We start from the raw sequence: 20,490 nt of genomic DNA, 5'->3' as shown, positions 1-20,490 counted from the left end.
CCTTACATTTAATTGATTCCCCTGAGTTCCCTGTGGTCCTGGGCTTCCCCTGGTTGAACCGCCATAACCCCCATTTTGACTGGATTACTGGTACTATCCTCGAATGGGGTCCTACTTGCCATGCTACATGCCTTTTTTTCAAGTCCTTCCTTTCAGCTAGAGTCTCCAGACCCTTCTGAGTTAACCCATGTTCCTGCCGAGTATCTGGATTTGAAGGAGGTGTTTAGCAAGAAAAGGGCATCTACACTACCACCCCACAGGCCCTACGACTGCGCCATTGAACTTTTGCCAGGCACCAGCCCCCCTCGTGGACGGATCTTTTCACTTTCCTTACCTGAACGCAAGGCAATGGATACTTACATTAAGGATGCCCTAGCCTCTGGTTTCATACGTCCTTCCACCTCGCCAGCAGGGGCTGGGTTCTTCTTTGTGGGTAAAAAGGATGGTGGATTGCGTCCATGCATTGACTACCGGGGTCTTAATAAAATCACCATTCGTAATCGTTATCCCCTGCCTCTGATGTCCACAGCATTTGACTTGCTCCAGGGAGCCACTGTTTTCACGAAACTGGACCTGCGCAATGCTTAGCATCTGATCAGAATCCGAGAGGGTGATGAATGGAAAACCGCCTTCAATACTCCGTCCGGTCATTACGAGTACCAGGTTATGCCTTTTGGACTGACAAATGCCCCTGCTGTTTTCCAGGCTCTTATCAATGATGCCCTCAGAGACATGATATATCAGTTTGTATTTGTCAACCTGGACGATATATTAATCTTCTCCAGATCTTTGCATGAGCATTGTCATCATGTGCGCCAAGTTCTCCAGAGACTGCTCAAGAATAACCTCTTTGTCAAACCCGAGAAGTGTGAATTTCATGTCACGGAGGTCTCATTCCTTGGATTTGTCATTAGGGAGGGTAGAATTCAAATGGACCCAAAGAAGACCCAAGCGGTGCGTGACTGGCCTACTCCAAGATCCATCAAGGAGGTCCAAAGATTTCTTGGATTTGCAAATTTTTACCGCAAGTTTATTAGGAACTTCAGTTCAGTAGCTGTTCCCATTTCTTCCCTAACTAAGAAGAGTGGTGCTCCCTATGCTTGGACTCAAGAGGCTGACAAGGCATTCCGGGAGCTTAAGCAACGTTTTTCCTCAGCGCCCATCCTGACGCCTCCTGATCCAGCATTGCCATTCATTGTTGAGGTAGATGCCTCGGATGTGGGAATTGGTGCCGTCCTTTCTCAACGCTCATCTGATGGGAAACTGCATCCTTGTGCCTTCCTGTCTCACCGCTTGACTCCTACTGAGTCCAGGTATGATGTCGGGGACCGGGAGTTACTGGCTGTTAAGCTAGCACTGGAAGATTGGAGACACTGGCTGGAGGGGGCCCAACATCCATTCCTGGTGTGGACCGACCATAAAAATCTGGAATACCTCCAACAAGCCAAGTGTCTGAACCCCCGTCAGGCCCGGTGGGTACTTTTTTTTAGTCGTTTTGACTTCACGCTCTCATACCGCCCCGGAACCAAGAACATGAAGCCCGATGCCCTCTCAAGGCAACTTCTTCCCTCCAGTCGAGATGATGATGCAAGGCCGGTTATCTCAACATCACGAATAGTAGCACCTATCCGATGGGTAATCGAGACTGCAGTAAAACAGGCACTTCAGAATGAGCCAGATCCCAGAACAGGCCCCAGTGGACTTCTGTTTGTGCCCAGAGCCGTAAGATCTCAAGTCCTACAGTGGGGACATTCGTCCCACCTCACGGCCCATCCTGGATCCCAAAGAACATACAAGTTTCTTCATAGACGTTTCTGGTGGCCTGAGATGATGAAGGACATTAAAGCGTTTGTGGCCAGCTGCCATGTGTGCATCCAGAGTAAGAACCAGCAACAACGCCCACAAGGTCTGCTGCATCCCCTCCCCATCCCAAGTCGTCCCTGGTCCCACCTCTCAATGGACTTTATCACCGGCTTGCCAGTTTCTGAAGGAAATAGTGTTATTTTAGTTATAGTAGACAGGTTCTCCAAAGCCTGCCGTTTTATACCTTTACCTAAGTTACCTACAGCATTTGAGACAACTAAACTTGTTTTTGATCATGTTTTTCGAGTTTTTGGTCTTCCCCAGGACATTGTCTCAGACAGAGGCCCCCAGTTCTCCTCCCGTGTGTGGCAAGCATTCTGCAAGCTGATCGGGGCCACAGCCAGTCTCTCCTCTGGGTTCCACCCCCAGTCTAACGGGCAGACCGAAAGGGTTAATCAGGAGCTGGAGGCCACACTAAGAAGCCTGGCAGCTAACAACCTCTCGTCCTGGAGCTCTCAGCTGCTGTGGGCAGAATACGCCCACAACACCCTCCAGTCCTCAGCTACCGGGTTGTCACCATTCCAATGTCAGCTTGGGTTCCAGCCACCGCTGTTTCCTGAACAAGAGGAGTCAGTGTGCCTTCAGTCCTCCACTTCATCCGGCGTTGCAGGAGAACCTGGCGAAGGGTCCGCCAGGCACTCGGATCATCCATGACCAACCTGCCTTCACAGTTCACCGGTTGCTGAACTCCCGCCAGGTTCGTGGTGGTGTTCAGTATCTGGTGGACTGGGAGGGATACGGACCCGAGGAACGCTCCTGGTTCCTGCTCGGGACATCCTTGACAAGGACCTTATAAGAGACTTTCACCTCCAACATCCTGCTTGTCCTGGGAACGTCAGGAGACGTTCTTAAGGGGGGGGTCCTGTCACGGGTTGGACTACCTTTTTACCACCAGAGGGTGTCAAAGACTCTTTGTTGTTCTGGACACTGGTTAGCCTCCCTTGTTATGTTGACCCAGCCCTCTTGTTAACTTGCCCACCTGTACCTCATTGTCTCTGTCATGTGCCTTGTTTGCTTGTTTTCTCAGTGTATTTAAGCCCGGTCATCTGTCTATGTCTTTGCTAAGTCTTCGTGATTCCTTGGCGTTTCTCAAGCTCAAGCCACCTTTTTGACCCCGCTGAATAGTCTGCCTGATTCGACCTAGACTGTTATCGGTATCTCTTTTGGATTTTCCCTTGCTGGTGTGTTTGCTTGTTTCACGGACTGATCTGTTGTATTTGACTTTGGCTCTGTTAGTTTGGGATTCTGATTTTTGGATTAAGTATTGGACTTGTTGGACTGCCTGCTTGTAATTTTTTCCCTGCTTAGGTGTGTTTTGAATTTTTGTGTTTTTTGGTTGTGGATTAAAACCAACTGAACTCCTGCTTGTGTTGCTCTGCACTTGAGTCACCTCCAGTCTCTGGCAGCGCAGTGGACTAGGTGTTTGATTGCTACACGGGGGACCAGGGTTCAAGCCCCCAGTCTGACACTACCCCCATTCAAATGAATGGGAAGACTGCCGATTTTGCCGCACAACCCTGCGGCAAGCTGATCTGGTGTGAATGTAGCCTTAGAGCAGTTGATTACAGAGTTAACTTGCTTTACTTAGATAAGAATTGGGGCTGATTTGATGGTGAAAACAGAAACCAACATAGATTGTGGCTCTCCAGGACCAGGACAGTAGACACTTGCATTAGCCAACAGAATGCCAATTATTGTGGTAGAAAGTGAATAATTTTTAAGTTGACAATGGCAGAAACAGAGGAGAATTGCAGGTGATACTCACAAGCTGAGCAGTCGGTTCATTTAAAGATAAGTGCATGTATTTTAGTATTGTGGCAGTGGCGTAACATGTGGGATGTAGAACCAGGCCTTCATTAACATTACCTCTAAAAGGATGATTACTCTGAACCCATTTCCATTTCTTGATTATCACTCAATCAATTAAATTAATAAACAAAACCAAGAAATATAGCAGTGGAGGCTGGTGAGCTGGGAAAAGGGGGGCATAAAGCATTGCCTTTAAACCAGTCATTACTCTCAATCTATTTCAGTTTGCTTAGCTCAATTAATAATCAGACAGGAATTATTATAGACAAGGAATGCAGAAGAATGCTTGGAATAGCATCGATGCAACTGTGTAACTTGTAATTGTGTGGAAAATACTCATTAGGTCATGAATGAGTGCATTGGAGAAAAACATGCACTTCAGCTGCAAGTGAGTATTTCACATTATTGCTGATAAAAGGGGAAATTGATAAGAAAAGAAGGTTCTCTGTCAAAGATAGCAATCTAGCACGCTTACATTCATCTGTGGTAACCTATTCTTTGTCCTTCCCATCAAACGGGGTGTGAGCCATGTCAGGCCAAATATTCTGACTGCTCAGTATTTGTACAAAAATTATAATGCCAACTAATCCTTAAAGGTAAGAGAGAACACGAAGGTATTATTCTTTGATAATTTTTCTCTGAACCTACAGAGCAACTGTTTTCAGTCAATTATTCATTAACCTCACATAGGTTGTCAATGGAAAGTTTAGGCATGGACTAACATAACTGGAATCACTGCCAAAATAAACTTTTATAGAATATCTGTATAATTAAGCCTAATGTTTTGTCACCGAGGTCATGAAATCCACTAAAATCAGTAGTTGTGCCAACTTAAAATTTCCAATATTAAGCATCTCTAACTGAAAAAGATAATGCTTAAATGCTTAGGAAGCATGAATTCTTAGAATTATTGGCCTTCATGTGGATTGTGAATAAGGATGGGTCTGTCACAGGACTATCATGGATAATATTTACTAAAAAGGAGTAAAGCAAAAATAACAATTGTGGCAGACTCATATTCTGTACAGAGCATACTGTCTTGACACATAAAATACCTAAGTTAAATATCTTGAAAGCGCTTTTCTTGAACGGGCTTAGCAATAAGGGTTTAGACATTGTTGACACAACATATGGTCTTCAAGCAATGAAAGCACATAGTTGCAATATCTGAGTGCATACAGCTGAGAGAGAAGAAACTACAGCAGAGGTCTATTGGGATGGCAGTTATGCCATCCCACCAAGTTACGCCTTGGTGGGACGGCATGGTCCATACCTATACAGTACAGAGAGTTTGGCACTTTTCAGGGGTTCCTACAGAAATAACTACAATGACCACAGACTCCCAGCCCTTAAAACATTAATTTCTGCACTGTACCTTCTGACCTCATGTCAACAGACAGAATTCACAAACAACTTCACACGTCCGCACCATAAAACCCCAAAATGAGTGGATTTTGGTTTTTTTTATTCATATATTCTCTGCCTGATTACATCATAACAAATGCTCCAAGCCCACAAACAATATGTCTCCCCATTGGACATTTAGCTACAGCAGCCAATCAAAACATCACGTACACAAGCAAAATTGACATATATATTCTTCACCAAGAAAATTCACAGCCACCACCCCTAATTTGTTGGTGGCTCACTGGTAATTTCCTTGCCTTGGGACCGTTGAGGCAGAGGATTGAATCCCACCTGAGGCTCAGATAAATCCGTAATTTGTTATGCACGCATACTAATTTTTACTAAATTCACATTTTTATATTTATTCATTTGCATGATTGAATGTTTCTTTGTATAAATGTATAAATAAAGTGTTTGTAAATGTGAATACTATATGTTGCAAGGAAATGTTTTCATGGGGATAATTAAGTATTAGAATGGATACATATGTATGTACATATGTATGTACAGTATTAAGAATATTTTACAATCACAAATGTTGCAAATGTTGAAGAGCTTGTACATTTTTTAAAATTAACTTGACAAGCAATATAAACATATCCTTTCTGGTGTGTAAGTGTTTAACAGATGTTTAAAACATTCATTGAAATGATGTTTTCTTCCATGTGGCTATTTTTTTAACATGATACTTTGATGTGACACTTAAAAGTTTGAATGACAACAATGTGTTCAGATGGTAAGACGAAAAAACACAGGGCCAAGTTACTTGAAGTGATTTAGGAAACATTGGGTAGCAGCACTGCTTTGGAATACAGCATGCTTAATTTGTGTTAGCAAAGATAACCAATAGTTTTTATTGTAACTTGGCCTAATTTTGATACCAATACTTTTAATGGCAGGCCTAGATTTGTATGTGTTTGTATGTGTGAGTAACTTGGCATTTTTGTATGTTGAAAACGTGTTTTCTACATGACTTCCAGCCCATGAATAGTCTCATTTATGTTAGTTCCCATAATAATTTCAATTTTTTGAAATGGCTTAGCACCCAAGGGGATATCCAGCCACAGTCATCACTGACATGGTCAGGATAAAGATCCAGACTGTGGAATACCTTCCTTCTTAATATCACATGTTCATATTTACAACAAAGTTGTTGTCTGATGGTCTTCATACTGTGGGCAAATAGAATTACAGTGATACTTACCCTGGGTCCAGGTGACCCGGGAAGCCCCGGTGGCCCTCTCAATCCTATGTCTCCCTATATTAAATAAAAAGACATAATTTACCATACAAACACCCTTTCTCACTCCTGCTCTGACTACCTTTGCACTACTATGTAATGTCTTATAAAAGAAGATCACATTTCAAGATCAAGATCATGTCAGTTTATCCAAAGTTACCTCTTTATATCTCAACAAATTTTTTTTACATAAAAAGGCATGTTTCTCATATACAAAGCTGCAGTCTATACTTTATAAAAAGCAATTCCTACATTCTTTCTGGAAGCCAATCCAATATTAGTGAATGAACTGTCAGTTTGTTGTTCATTGGATAACACAAATACATGTTAGACATGAATTTAAAGTGATTCAAGTTTTTAAAAACTTAAATCAGAATGAACAAACTATTTAAGTCCCTGTTGAAGGTGATAATGACAAGTCAGGGAGGGAATTCTGCAACGCTACTCACAGGAAGTCCAACTTTACCCAGTTCACCTGGGAGCCCCGCTGGTCCAGGTGGTCCCTGTCAACGATAATGGCAAAAGTCATGACAGGACACTGAATTTGCAATATCTGCTCAGCATACTACTATGTAACTATCTTGTTTGAAATGGTATTGATATCACCAAATTAGATACTTACAGGGGGTCCATCAGGCCCAACACCCTACAAAAGCAAAAAAAGAAATCAAGTTACTGCAAAAATGGTGAGGTCCAAAAAATTGCATAATGGACACTAATTTCACTAAAGGATTGTACCTCTTCTATGTGAATTAAATGGCTGCAAACATTGAAAAGGAATGTGGGATTCATAAAGCTTTCAGAACGAGTAAAATTCACAGCCAATTTGCACCAAAAATTAATTTGTCACAAAATGTGTATCAGTGTACCTCTGGTATCCAAACATATCATTTATGTAATCGATTTTATGAATTATTTTTAAAAACACAAAGCCTCAATTAACCACTCATACTTTCCATTTACTGAGCCTGAAAAACTAAGGGGGAATTCACAAAAGGATTTCAATGCTTTTGGACCTGTTAACTGTCACTAGTACTAGAACAAGACCAGGTCAAAACCTAGTATATGGCTGGACCTAACACACGTGATCCGGCTGACCAGTGGGTGTAACTTCATAACTCAGCCAACCAATGATGTAACTTCATCACTCACTCAGTCACTCACTCAGTCACAGACAATTGCGTTTGTAGGGCTGGCCCTGCTGTTGCGATCCAGCCAAAAACATACATAAGATTCACAAAGCACCTGCGGTGAGTGGAAAGTGCACACAAGAGCATTATCAGAGAGATAGTGACACAGTGCGCTGTGTGGGCCATGGATATTAAAACTGTGCAATGTAGATTGGCCTCAAAACAGGGTGTGTCCAATTCACATAGATGATCTCAAATTACCCCAATGTGATATTTCAGTATTTTGCCCCCTTATTTCCAGTCAGCATATACAGTGAGCTCCATAATGTTTTGGGACAATGACATATTTTTTCATTATTTCGCTGTGTACTCCACAATTTTAGATTAGTACTTAAACAATTCACATGATGTTAAAGTGCAGATTCTCAGCTTTTAGACGTTTTTTTAGACCATATAGACGTTACAGCACTTGTATACATACCCATTCCATTTCAGGGCACCATAATGTTAGGTAAAATGGCTTCATAGGTGTTTGTCAGGTGTATTCAATCCTTGGAGTCTGTCGTTGTTTGTCAAAATGAGTACCAGAGTTGTACCAATGAAAGTCAAGGAAGCCACTATGAGGCTAAGGAATAAGAAATAAAGTCAGAAACATACGCCAAACCTTAGGCTTACCGAAATCAACCGTTCAGAATATCATTAAGAAGGAAGACAGCACTGTTGAGCTCAGTAATCACAAAATGGCCTGGCAGGCCAAGGAAGACCTCTACAGTTTATGACCAAAGAATTCTCACCATAATGAACAAAAACCCCCAAACACTTGACTGACAGATCAGAAACACTTTTCAGGAGGCAGGTATAGATGTGTCAGTGACTGCTGTCCACAGAAGACTTCACAAACAGAACTACAGAGGCTACACTGAAAGATACAGACCACAAGTGAGCCACAAAAATGGGATGAAAACCATAAAAGAGCCTGCAGAGTCTGGAGTCCGGTACAGGCGTTGCAGAACATCTCCAGAAAAGACACTCAGCACCTGGTAATGTCTACAGGTCAAAGACTTTAAGAAGTGACAAAGCACTAAGCATGACTACTTTCACTTACAAAACATTAATTTGTCCCACTGCCCTGCATGTTTTAGATGTTTCCCTGCTCCAGCACACCTGATTCAAATGAATGGGTCGTTATCAGGCTTCTGCAGAGCTTTATGACGACCCATTCATTTGAATCAGGTGTGTTGGAGCACGGAAACATCTAAAACATGCAGGGCAGTGGGTCCCCAGGACCAGAGTTGAGAAACACTTCTCTAAGCTCCTTCTTCCCAATACCCTTCTCAAAATACTCCATGTTACTCAATGCATGGCGACACAATGAAACTGTGTAACAAATCCTAAATGGGTATGGGTATCGGTATGGGTCCCACCTGTTTAAAAAGGAGCACCAGGTAGAGTATTCTGGAGGAAACCACTGGGGAGATTCTACTCCTACTCATAGTTGCTAAATGAAAGTGTACGCATACTAGGCTGTCCATATCTGACCTTTTAGATGCCACTGGGAAGAATTGTACAGGAAATGCATAAACTACCCTTGTATATTTGTGTGATGTTGTCCGGAGCACAATAATTGACATAGAAATGGACTTGAAAGTACACAGAACAATATTCATAACAGTAGTAGCTGGTAACGATGGTATAACAGCATGCGTAGATTAAAGATACCACACTATGCAAGTCAGAGGTTGTCCTAATGTCATTTTGCATTACAACAGTAGGCTACCTGAAAGTTTTGATGTACGATAATTTACAGTAATGGTAGTAAAAATACAGCATAACTTATCCGATTAAGTTATGAAAGTAATTGAAACAGGGAATGACTACTGACATGTCAGAGCAGTTTGAAGTAAAATTTCACAGTGTAAGGCTAAATATTTTTTGAGTAAATGAGCAAAATCCAAAAACGTACATTTATACCGACTTTACCATGTCTGCAATAAGTATACAGTGAAAATGTTTTTAATTTTGAGTTTATTCAAGATCACGTCTCTCCAGTCAACATGTAGTTCCTCATTTATTAATTAGGAGAAATAAACAATTATTGAAATTATTGAATTATTGAAATAAACAATTCTTTTTAAATATACTGTTTTTTCAAGGAATCTTTAAGAGAGACCAGCAAAGATGTGTGCACACAAGAGATGCCAGCGACATGAAAGCTAGGGAAAAGTGAATCCTGACCACAATATTTCAAATAAAAATTAGTAGTTCAATTTTGTATTAAATGGTTTTTACAGGCAGATAGGGGTCAAAGAAAAAAAAATGTCTTAACGAGTGCAATGATTTTCAAATGGTAATAAATTACTTATCACGTCTTTTTGTTTACTTTAAGGTAAGCAGGAACCCACCTACAGGTATAAGAGACTTCAAGAAACAGTTCTTCCTTTGAACATATTCTATCTGAAGTCAAAATGTGCCTTTCACATTAGTGATTTAATTAATCACCAAATGTGCAGAGACAGTATCAAGTGATTCATGTGAAAATGCGGTCATTCTTGAGCAAGTGGTTTCTTATAGCAATCATGTAAAAGACAAAGTGGGGCACAACCAACACCGGTCTGCCCTACATTTGCCTGACAGCAAATACTTTAACACTAGAAAGGCCAGAGGCAACACCATTGGGCATTTAGACTTCAAAATTTAAATTACTCCAACACTGTAAATGCAATAGCTACCCTCTTCCTGCCATGACTTTTCCTAAATATTTGGGCTTAAAATGACTGTGGTATTTAAAAAATTAGTAAATAATTAGTAAAGTTTGTGTCATTTTTTCACAAAAATCCCACACCAGACAACAAGCAGCAGGTTTTGGTACTCAGCCAGGGAAAATGTGTCGCTCTCTCCTCTCCTTGCATGCTATGGAGCAACTGAATGATCGACTCTTTGATACAAATTGATTGAATTGTTTTACACATACAGTAGGCCTATAATCACACAAAATCCATTAATTGCATCCCCAAGTCTTGTTCCTTTTTTGGAGCAATTTCCAAACAACTGAATGTACCACGAGCATCTGTATAAACAACTGTATGCAAATATAAAAATCTTGGGACCACACAGACACTGCATCGTCCAGGAAGGTGGTACAAATTGACTCCCAGGGCTGAACAAACTTTGGTCCGTAAGGTTCAACTGAACTCCAAGACAACAACAAAGAAACTGCTGAAGGAGTTGCAGGCATCAGGTACCAAAGTATCTACATCCACCAATAAGAGAATCCTACATTGCCATGGAATGAAAGGCTGTCGCGCAAGGAAGAAGCCCTGATAAATGGTCAAGTTAAATTAGGGAGTTCCTGAAGTTAAATACAGCTGTCCAGGCTGCTGAGCTGGCTGGGGAATTCCAGCAATACTCCGTGTGCTGACAATCTTTATTGTGCCTAACCTCAACTTCTCCAGTTTTTTCCCCTGGGGCTCTTGCCCCTTCCTTGCCCTGAATTCAGATCACTCCAGCTTTGTTTCCTCGCTCTGAGTTTACATGATCGCTCCAGCCCTGCCCCTTGCTGCAACCTTGTTCCTCACCCGGTTCATGTCAATGCCTTGCTGCAGCCTGAAGCTGCAGATATATCACCTTGCCTCTCTAAACTGCACTATAATTAACTATACAATTGTGGTTTCTATCATTCCTATTAGTTTACTACATATCTCAACTGTAACCTGCTAGATCCCTAATTACATTTCTGTTACATCCATTCTACTGCTGCTTTACACAAGGCTGGCCAGAGAAAGACGGGTCCTCCGTAGTCGGATTCGACCCGAGATTTCTTCACATCAAGGAGTTTTCTTGCCACCTTTTGAGGGTTTTTCTCCCCACGTTGCTGGGTTGCGTTAACTAATCAGCCCAGATGCTTAAATGTGTGTTCCTCCCTACCGTTTGGGGGCTGTGACCAGGAGCATACACAGCATACACAGAGAGAGCAATTTCAATTTTGTTTGTTGGAGCACATGACCAAGAAAATAAACTGCTGCTGAAAAGCAGGAGGAGCTTGTCAGCTGAGAAGCTGGCCAGCTAGGAGCAGCCAGCTGAAAAGCTGTCATTCCATTTTACTTTCTTTTGTCTTTATTTTATTTTGTTTCATTTATTGTTTTTGCCCAGAAGCCCGCGAGGGGAGGGGTGAAAAAGTATCTGCACCCTTCCTGATTTTCTCTATTGTTACATATTTGTCACACTGAATGTTTACGCAGTTTCCCTTTGTCTAATATTACATTTCGTTTAAAGATTTGAAACCATTCATTGTGACAAATATGCAATAATAGAGGAAACAGGAAGGGGGCAAATGCTTTTTCACTGCAGTGTACCTACAACTGTTAAGCTCCAGGAGAAAAAACCCTTGGCCAGGATTGCTTCGGTAAGTCCCAAATGACAGGCCAGCCAAAGATGAATAACATCACTGTAGTTCTTGTAATTGGTACGCAAACCTAACCATTCTCTGGTAATAATGGAATTTTTTTTAAGTAATAAAAATCTGCAAATGATTTGACGCCTTTAAATTTTGTGGTTTATTTGAGAGTGCTTATCGTTTTGTGTGAGAGCAGGGTAAATTTGAGGGAACACATACATTTTTGCATAAGAGAAAAGGAAATCTGCTTGAGAGCTGATTTAATTATTCTGCTCTGGACAAGTGGCAGTAAAATAACACCATATCACAGTTTGGATTTGATACCTGACCATAGGGCCCGTTCATGAACAGTGGAGCAGTGCCTTAACAGTATGAATCACCCAGTGCCCCCTCTCTTCTGTTTATGACAGAGGATGCCCCCAAACCCTTGACAAGTTCAGTTTACACTTCGGATGTATTTGGATTTAGATTTGAAATTCCATCAGAATGTCGCTCCCCAAGAAACCATACCCTCCCAAACAAGTTCTTGGCAAAAAATTAGACCCTCTTATGATGCTCACTACATAAGGGTCTAGGATCAGTAAGTTGTAGACCATGTTTATTGCATAATAGTATGGCATTTATAATTTAACTAATCAGTGGTGTGACCATTTAGTGAGCAACAAATCAAAAATGTATTTATATTATTATCTTAGGACGGAGTGTGGCACAGTGGGTAAGGAACTGCGCTTGTAACCGAAAGGTTGCAGGTTTGATTCCCGGGTAAGGACACTGTCGTTGTACCCTTGAGCAAGGTACTTAACCTGCTTCAGTATATATCCAGCTGTATAAATGGATACAATGTAAAGTGCTATGTAAAAAGTTGTGTAAGTCGCTCTGGATAAGAGCGTCTGCTAAATGCCTGTAATGTAATGTAATGTAATCTTGTTTATAAATATAAAATATATCAAATTAAGAATACAGCTTTATATCATAGCTTAATGAATACTTCAAATAAGAAAAAAAATGTGATTGTGAATGTGAAGTCTATGTAATAAACTCCATAATGTTTAGGACAAAGACATTTTTTTAATTTGGCTCTGAACTAACTCCACAGTTTTATATTTGTAATCAAACAATTCCCACGTGGGAATGTTTTATTTAAGTATTTTAATACAACTTTTGCTTAACTATGTAGAAATGACAGCACTTTTTATACATAACCCCCCACCCTGATGTCAGGGCATAATAATATTTGGGACAAATTAATGTTATGTAATTGAAAGTAGTCATGTTTATTACTTTGCTGCATATCCTTTGCATGCAATGACTGCTTTAAGTCTGTGACCCATTGAAACTCCTTTGTTGTTTTAGGAGGTTGTTTGGGATCACTGTCGTGCTGTAGGATGAAGCATCATCCAATGAGTTTGGAGGCATTTGCTTGAACTTGAGCAGATAAGGTGCTTCTGTACACTTCAGAATTCTGCTACCCTTATCAGCAGTTACATCATGACTACAGACAAGTGAGCCAGTGCCTGTAACAGTCATTCTTTCCAAAACAATAACGCTCCCACTACCGTGTTTCACAGGAGAGGAGGGGGGTGCTTTGGATCTTGTTATCATTCTGATACAAGTGAGTCTTGGTCTCATCTGTCTACAAGACCTTTTTCCAGGACTTTGTAGGCTGTTTAAGGCACTACTTAGCAAACTGTAACATGGCCATCCTGTTATTGGTTTGTTTCTTGGAGTGTAGCCTCTGTAGTGCCTCCTGAAGAGTGTTTCTGATCTGTCGGACAGGTGTTTGCGGGTTTTTTTTCATGGTGAGAATTCTTCGGTCATGAACTGTAGAGGTCTTCCTAGGCCGGGTTACTAAGCTCACCAGTGCTCTCTTTCTTCTTAATAATGTTCCAAACAGTTGATTTTGGTAAACCTAAAGTTTGGTCTATATCTGTTTTTTTTTCTTACTTCTCAGGCTCATAATGGCTCCCTTGACTTTCATTACCACACCTCTGGTCCTCATGTTAAACAAATGCCAATAGCAGACTCCAAAGGCAATTAAAAGTCTAGAATGTGAACAACTGTGAAGCCATTTGTCCCAAACATTATAGTTCCCTGAAATGGGGGACTATGTATAAAAAGTGCTGTAATTTCTACACGGTGAAACCAAAAGCTATAAATATGCCCTGTTGGGAAACAGACAGTTTTGTGTATTCTAAGTCCCGGAGGAAGGAGAAACCCCCATGACCATATGGGCCTCTATTCCTGTCGGTTTCGAGGTTTCCCCTCCTGGGAATTTCCACTGAGCCCCCCATGACCATTATGAATTTGAATGGTCCAATCGGAAGGAAGCACGGCCCCATATCACCAATCAGAGGCAGTGCTCCCTTTTGACAATAGAATTCCACTATATGCAAATGTCAATGTACTGAAAACTGTATAAATCTAATTACGCATGAGTACCTGTTGAACTTTCTCGCTGAATTGTTTCCGTAGCCGGCGGCGTAATAAATCTTCCTGTTTTTACTACGAACTTCTGATCTGCTTCTCCCTGGGATAACGGTCATTTTACTTGTTTTTGGTAATATCTTGAATAACCAACATTTAATAAGAGCTGAGAATGTGCACTTTAACCACATGAATTATTTGAGTACAAATCTAAAATTATGGAGTACAGAGCCAAATCAAGGAAATATATGCTTTTTCCCCAAACATTATGGAGCTCATGGTATCTTGTGGGTGTAACCGTAGTGACTTCCACTTACTGTGCACATGTGCATACCCTATATAGATGGTATCCTAACCTTCTAGATACAAAAATAGGTGCCATGTTTCAGCTTATAAAGCTCTCCTGGCACCGCTACAATAATGAAGTGTAACCACAGCCACTGTCACATATTATACATTTGGTATTTTTCAGTTCAGTTTTTAAAAAATATTTGGAACTTTTTGACTGAGAACATGACTGATAAAGTCTTGAACTAATTTTGAAGATAAAAGATGACTGAATACTCACCGCTGGTCCACGCGGTCCAATCTTACCGGGCTCGCCCTAAAAAATTGTTGCATAAAAGTTCCGTTTTACATATACTGCAAATCTAACAAGCTCTAAACAAAACATTGGTGTTATTCATAAAATGTGCATCATTTTAAATGCAAATCACACAAACAATTACTACTGCATTTAAGAATGTGTGCTAGGGGAATTATTAATATGGACAATAAAACTACCACACTGGAAATATTAACCAATGCAGTGCTAATGCAGGTTAGCACTGTATCTCCCCATGTTAAGTGGGGATATTTCGGCTTCCAAATTTAAAATTTTGAGGTCTTGTTCAAATTTAATAAAGTCTACAGCCATGGAAATATAAAAAGCATGCAAAATGACCGATATAATGTGGGGCTTGTCAGGATCTGTTGGGTTTGAATTGAGTTATGCTTGCGCAAAAAAGTGGGAATTGTTTATGGGACTTTTTTAGGGGTATCTACAACACTGTAATGGCATAGCATAGCAACATCAAAATCAGTAGTTGGCAAGTCCATGATGATTGTAGGCCCCCTGCAAAATGGAATTGAGATTGGTTTTGAAATGGTGGAGATATCAAGAGCTGATCAACGCAAACATTCACTGGTTGCAGTGATAGTGTCAGCGCCTTATTGTCTGGTTTCTGAGTGTAACAGTGAGCAGATTGTAAAAGCCAGTGCAAACTCTGCACATAAACTGCCAAAGTGTACATTTAAGGTGCGTTTACTGTCATCAACCTGATTCTAAGAATGCAATGCAAAATAGCCCTAGAGGAAACCTACAGTCTCCAGTCACTGACTTCATATTTTCTAGGGCAGTAAGCTTTGCCAATTTATTTGGGAATAATGTCATCAGTAAAGAAAGCAAAAAATGTGACTTGACACCATTTAGTAACATAACTGTAATGTCAACTGTAAAATACACTGCTACTGATTACCAGAAGTGATGGCAGAATGAAAAAGGTATCAAATATAAGTGATTCAAATATACACCAGAATTACTCACTAATTAGTAAAATAACTTTCCAATGATTTAAAAACATTTATAAATACTTAATAAACAATGTGTTTACATGAGTATTTGGAAACTAATTAAATGACTAATTTCCTGATATTTGTTTGCCATGTTTTAAGTAGTACAATATCATATCAGGCTACTACCTGTCTAATGTGAAAAAAAGCTAAATACATTCAGAAAGACAAGAACCCCAGTAGCCCATGATTATCATGACTTTGACCTTTACTGCCATTTAGATACTGACTATACCCACTATAAATCATATTTACAAGATACTAGTATACCAAATGTTGACAGCATGTGAAAGAAAGCAATTGCCCTCAGAAGATTTATTAAGCTAATTATAGCTAAACAAAAGTGCAAAATAAATATATCAATAAACTTTAAAATATAAGAAGTTTGGTTGCTTAAATTCTTTTTTTTCATCACCTGCAGTACAGTATACCATGTGTCAATCAAGGGACTACCAGTTGCATGTGCCAATCAGTCAGCTAACAGGTATTCACAAAGATTACTTGGGACCAGCGTGAAACATGGGCAGGATGAAGATTACAGAGTCATGAGAAATTTCTTTACAAGCTGAGACACCCCAAGGAATCCTCACAGAGTGAACTACAGATTTGCTGCTTCCCTAAACAATTCTAAAACTGAATAATTAGCTGACTTGTGAATACTTACTTTCTGGCCAATAAGGCCATCTGGCCCCACCTCTCCTGCAGGCCCAGTCAAGCCCTTGTAAAGAAAACATTATATATTTATTAAAATGCCTTTCATGAATTACATTAATTTAGAATACAGACAACATGACTTTTTTCACATTCACAAAGAAGTCCATACTTACTTACCCCTTTCTAACTGTGAAAAGAAGGGAAATGTGTGCTTTGTATATCTTGTCTTTATATATATTTTTAACTCCCACTAAAAGAAAAGTTCAAATCAAAAGACGAATAATAAAATCACAACAGTGAAGTAAAGAAACACACCATTCGCCCTAATGTAAGAGGACAGACAGTGGAAACGCTCTTAATGTTCTCTCTTAGCAGAAAACTTTCATCACCTTTTGCCAGTTCCAGGCATATATTTAAAACAATCAAAGTGTGCAACACAATGATGAGCTTGTGGTTGGACTCCTCTAAGGGACTGAAAACAAATTTTTTATTGCTAGATCACACTTTAATCTAATATGTAATTTCTTTCTCCAACCATTTTTGCCTATTACATTCAAGAAGCTCCCACAATCTATGTGCCACAGGCATGGATTGATTATCAGAGGAGTTATTGTGGAGAAACCTTTCAAGCTACTTACTTGGATTTAATATGAGAAAATGTTTACTTTGTATTTGTAATTTAAGTTCAAGGAAGCAGCAACAGTTTTCAATCATAACAAACACATTCTTGCAGTGGCAGAGAACACAGCCATCCAGGCAAAATTATACATTGGAAAATCATTATACATTCAATGGAACTGAGCTACACTGTTGTCTTTAAAACATCTGTTTGCAAAAAATACATTTAAAAAAAAAATATATATATATAGTAATAATAATAATAATAATAATAATAATAATAATAATAATAATAAAATTCTCGCATATTGGAAGTGCAAAATGTAATTGTGAGCTTGTAACTGAAATATTCAATGAAAAGTTGAGTCATCGACACAATTTTGCGAACGATCATTCAGTCAGACACTTTCAGCTCAATAAGAATGCCATCGATCCGTCTCTCTTCACGTTACTGTTTAATCGTCAAAGACCTTGTCTGTGCATCTACTGCGGCACACTCAAGGGAAATCTTGAATTTGATCCAAGAATATATTTATTCACAGGGCTCTGCAAGTAAATGTTTTATTCACCTGCATTTAAAGCTTCGCACATATTCGCTCTCTAAAGAAGTATACTTTTGTTTTTGATCCAGTAAGCAGGCTGCCACACGATCCATTCCAACAGTCACTGCCGCCTATCAATTGCAAATCCCTCACCTCACCGCTTCATAAAAGTCGTCCGTTCAGCATCAAGGCTCGAACTAGAAATGGGCGCAGTACATTCTGCACTTTACACTTTAACACGATCTAAATTTGTAATCTAAAGTAAAGCTCAATTATTTGAGCTATAAAAAAGTAGCCTACTGCTTTCGTCAGAAAAAGGGATGATTCGGTTTGCCAAATGTGATACACTATGTGGATCATTTCTTTCTTTATGAAAAGCATGAACTTTTTCACAAAATTCTCATATTGTAACCTGAGGTTACAAGAGTTATCACATAGCCCACTGAAAATATAAACCTATGCTATTATAAAGGAACCATAATCGCGTTACGGGCAACGTTTGCCTTATAAAAGTAGCCTAAACGGTCAAAGGTAGGCCTATATTAAATAAACAAATTAATTAATTAATTAATTCAAAACATTAGAATATTTACGTCGGCTCCGGGCTCTCCAGGCAGTCCTGCAGATCCGGGTTGGCCAGGATCCCCATCTGGACCCTGTCATTAAAATTAGTAATGAAAACGTCTTGAATACAAATAAAATATATTTTTAAAATATGAGCTCAATTACTTCATACGTTACTTACAGGAGTGGTGTCATCTGTGCCGTCGTCTCCCCTGTCTCCCTAAAATGACATAAAACCATACATTCAAAATAACGCACGCATGCGTGTATAGGCTATATAGTGCCAATACTTATTTATTTATATAAAATCATGAAATGTTTACATCTATGCCATCAACTCCAGGAACGCCTGCGGGTCCTGAGAGACCAGGGGGACCTCGGGGACCAGGTAGACCTCTCTGCAAGGGAATACTTCAATATTATTTTTCAATCTTGACGTGTCCCATATGCATACCTGGCTAATACTACATGTGTAAATCATTGATTGGTTTTATCAGCGATTACTTGAATGTGTCATAAACTGATCCCATACTACAAAACCGTTAGATTTTCGCTTTGAATACCGTTCCATTTTACAGCTATTTAGGCACGGCTGCAACAATTAAATAACAAAGAACGACACAGAAAATAGCAGAGAAAATCTCCCTCACAATAGGCCTTGAAATAAAATTTTTAGACGGGTAGCAAGATTAGCCTACTTATCAAACTCAATTAGGTTACCATGCATAGGCTACATTTTTCAAATTAACATCGAGTTTAAAATTAGTAGTCCAAAAAAACAGCTTCTAAGCAGAGTAGCCTACTTCATCTATATGCATTAGTGAAGTCTTGCTTGTGGGCTGTGTTGAAATATAACAATAGCCAATTGCATTGCAAAGTCTGCATTTTCTTACTGCTTCTTTGAGAAATGTCAATTAGTCTATGTCCTGTAGGTTACATATTTATTCTGTTGGTCGGCATGTAGGCTATATATATACAGCGTGTGTAAATAGTTTGCAGAACATGTCACCAGATGCCACCATTTATTTATCTATGCAAAATGCTAAAAGATCTTGACTATAAGGATTCGACATAAAAAGCCCAAAACTTGCTTTGGCTGATCAACTGAGGGCAAAGGGTACTGAGGTCAAGCGGAATTAACAAAAATGTAAACAGTAAAACAAAAACCATCACCTAAAATAACTGAACTTAAAATCATAGAAAATTAAAAATTAAATTAACTTACTTGGGCTGAGCAAATCAAGACCATCTGCAGAAAAAGCACAACCAACCGCCCACGGCAGCCTGTGCCTGTAGCCATGATCGCTGTAATGTCTAAGGGAGGCATAAAATGTTCTTTAGTTTGTGATTAGCTGGGCTCACGGACCTCGACAGTATCCTCCTAAATGAAGCAGGGCTACAGACGAGCGGGTTCATGTCTACTCCTGACGACCTTCGCTGGAGGTACAGATTGGTGGAATCTTGAACCGGTATCTGGGAGGAGGGAACTCAAAACAGGCAGCTTTGCCTGAAATCCTTGGCGGGAAATTCATAGCAGAAATTGTACTTTCCTTTAAGCGATCTGTCAGAAAATGGCATCCCTTACAATTAAAAAAAAATAAAAGTATGACCTAAGTACCCTACACCTTTTTTTGTACTAAATCCCAGGTAATGTACTAATGCAGTTTCACCTCACTTGCGAGAAGTAGCTAAACTTAGATCACGGTTTAAAATACATAGGCTACTAAAGTATACTTTCTAAAGAACTGAATCCCAGGCAATATACTATTTATAGGTATGAACTAGGGGAGTCGGTATAAAAAGTTTTTGTATTTTGCTAACTGAAAATATTTACTATAGCACTATGAAATTTTACTTCAGACAGCTCAGACATGTAGGAAGGAATTTTTTGCTTTCAAAACAAAACAAATATATAAACCAAAACAATTCATTAATTGCAATACCACCTATAGCCTATGGTTTATCGTCCCCTCTGTCCTTGTGGTTGTTTTCACGTGGGACGGACCAAAACGCGTCTTGAAGATAGGGGGCTCTATCTTACACCCTGCGCAAAACGGCGCCAAGCGCAACGCAAGTGTCTTTGCTAGTTTCAGACCGACGCAGTTGTCATTTCCCCCTCCAGCGCCCACGTTGTTTAAATAGCAAATGTACTTGCGCCCATGTGAGCGCCCATGGGTGTGTTGGTCTTAAAATGAGGTGTGGTCAGGCGCATTGTTGGCGCATTGCTATCTTGAG

General features: G+C 39.9%; 1 protein-coding gene across 2 annotated transcripts in view; it reads right to left on the bottom strand.

Moving 5' to 3' along the window:
• col9a1a (collagen, type IX, alpha 1a) overlaps positions 1-20,490 on the bottom strand; it is an 82,904-nt gene that overhangs the window by 48,345 nt on the left and 14,069 nt on the right. The window contains exons 1-10 of one of the 2 annotated variants that reach the window (XM_035403050.1): positions 20,202-20,290; positions 19,481-19,569; positions 18,579-18,653; positions 18,437-18,475; positions 18,285-18,347; positions 16,542-16,595; positions 14,835-14,870; positions 6,942-6,965; positions 6,769-6,822; positions 6,284-6,337 (exon numbers count right to left, since the gene is read on the bottom strand). In XM_035403050.1, coding sequence (XP_035258941.1) covers positions 6,284-6,337; positions 6,769-6,822; positions 6,942-6,965; positions 14,835-14,870; positions 16,542-16,595; positions 18,285-18,347; positions 18,437-18,475; positions 18,579-18,653; positions 19,481-19,555 — 474 coding nt within the window. In that variant the 5' untranslated portion in view covers positions 19,556-19,569; positions 20,202-20,290. Of the gene's footprint in view, positions 1-6,283; positions 6,338-6,768; positions 6,823-6,941; positions 6,966-14,834; positions 14,871-16,541; positions 16,596-18,284; positions 18,348-18,436; positions 18,476-18,578; positions 18,654-19,480; positions 19,570-20,201; positions 20,291-20,490 lie in introns of those variants that run through there. The other variant, XM_035403049.1, reaches the window with a different exon arrangement.

Source organism: Anguilla anguilla, chromosome 2, assembly GCF_013347855.1.
Source record: "Anguilla anguilla isolate fAngAng1 chromosome 2, fAngAng1.pri, whole genome shotgun sequence".
Lineage (NCBI taxonomy): Eukaryota > Metazoa > Chordata > Actinopteri > Anguilliformes > Anguillidae > Anguilla > Anguilla anguilla.
This window is presented reverse-complemented; position numbering and strand designations above follow the sequence as displayed.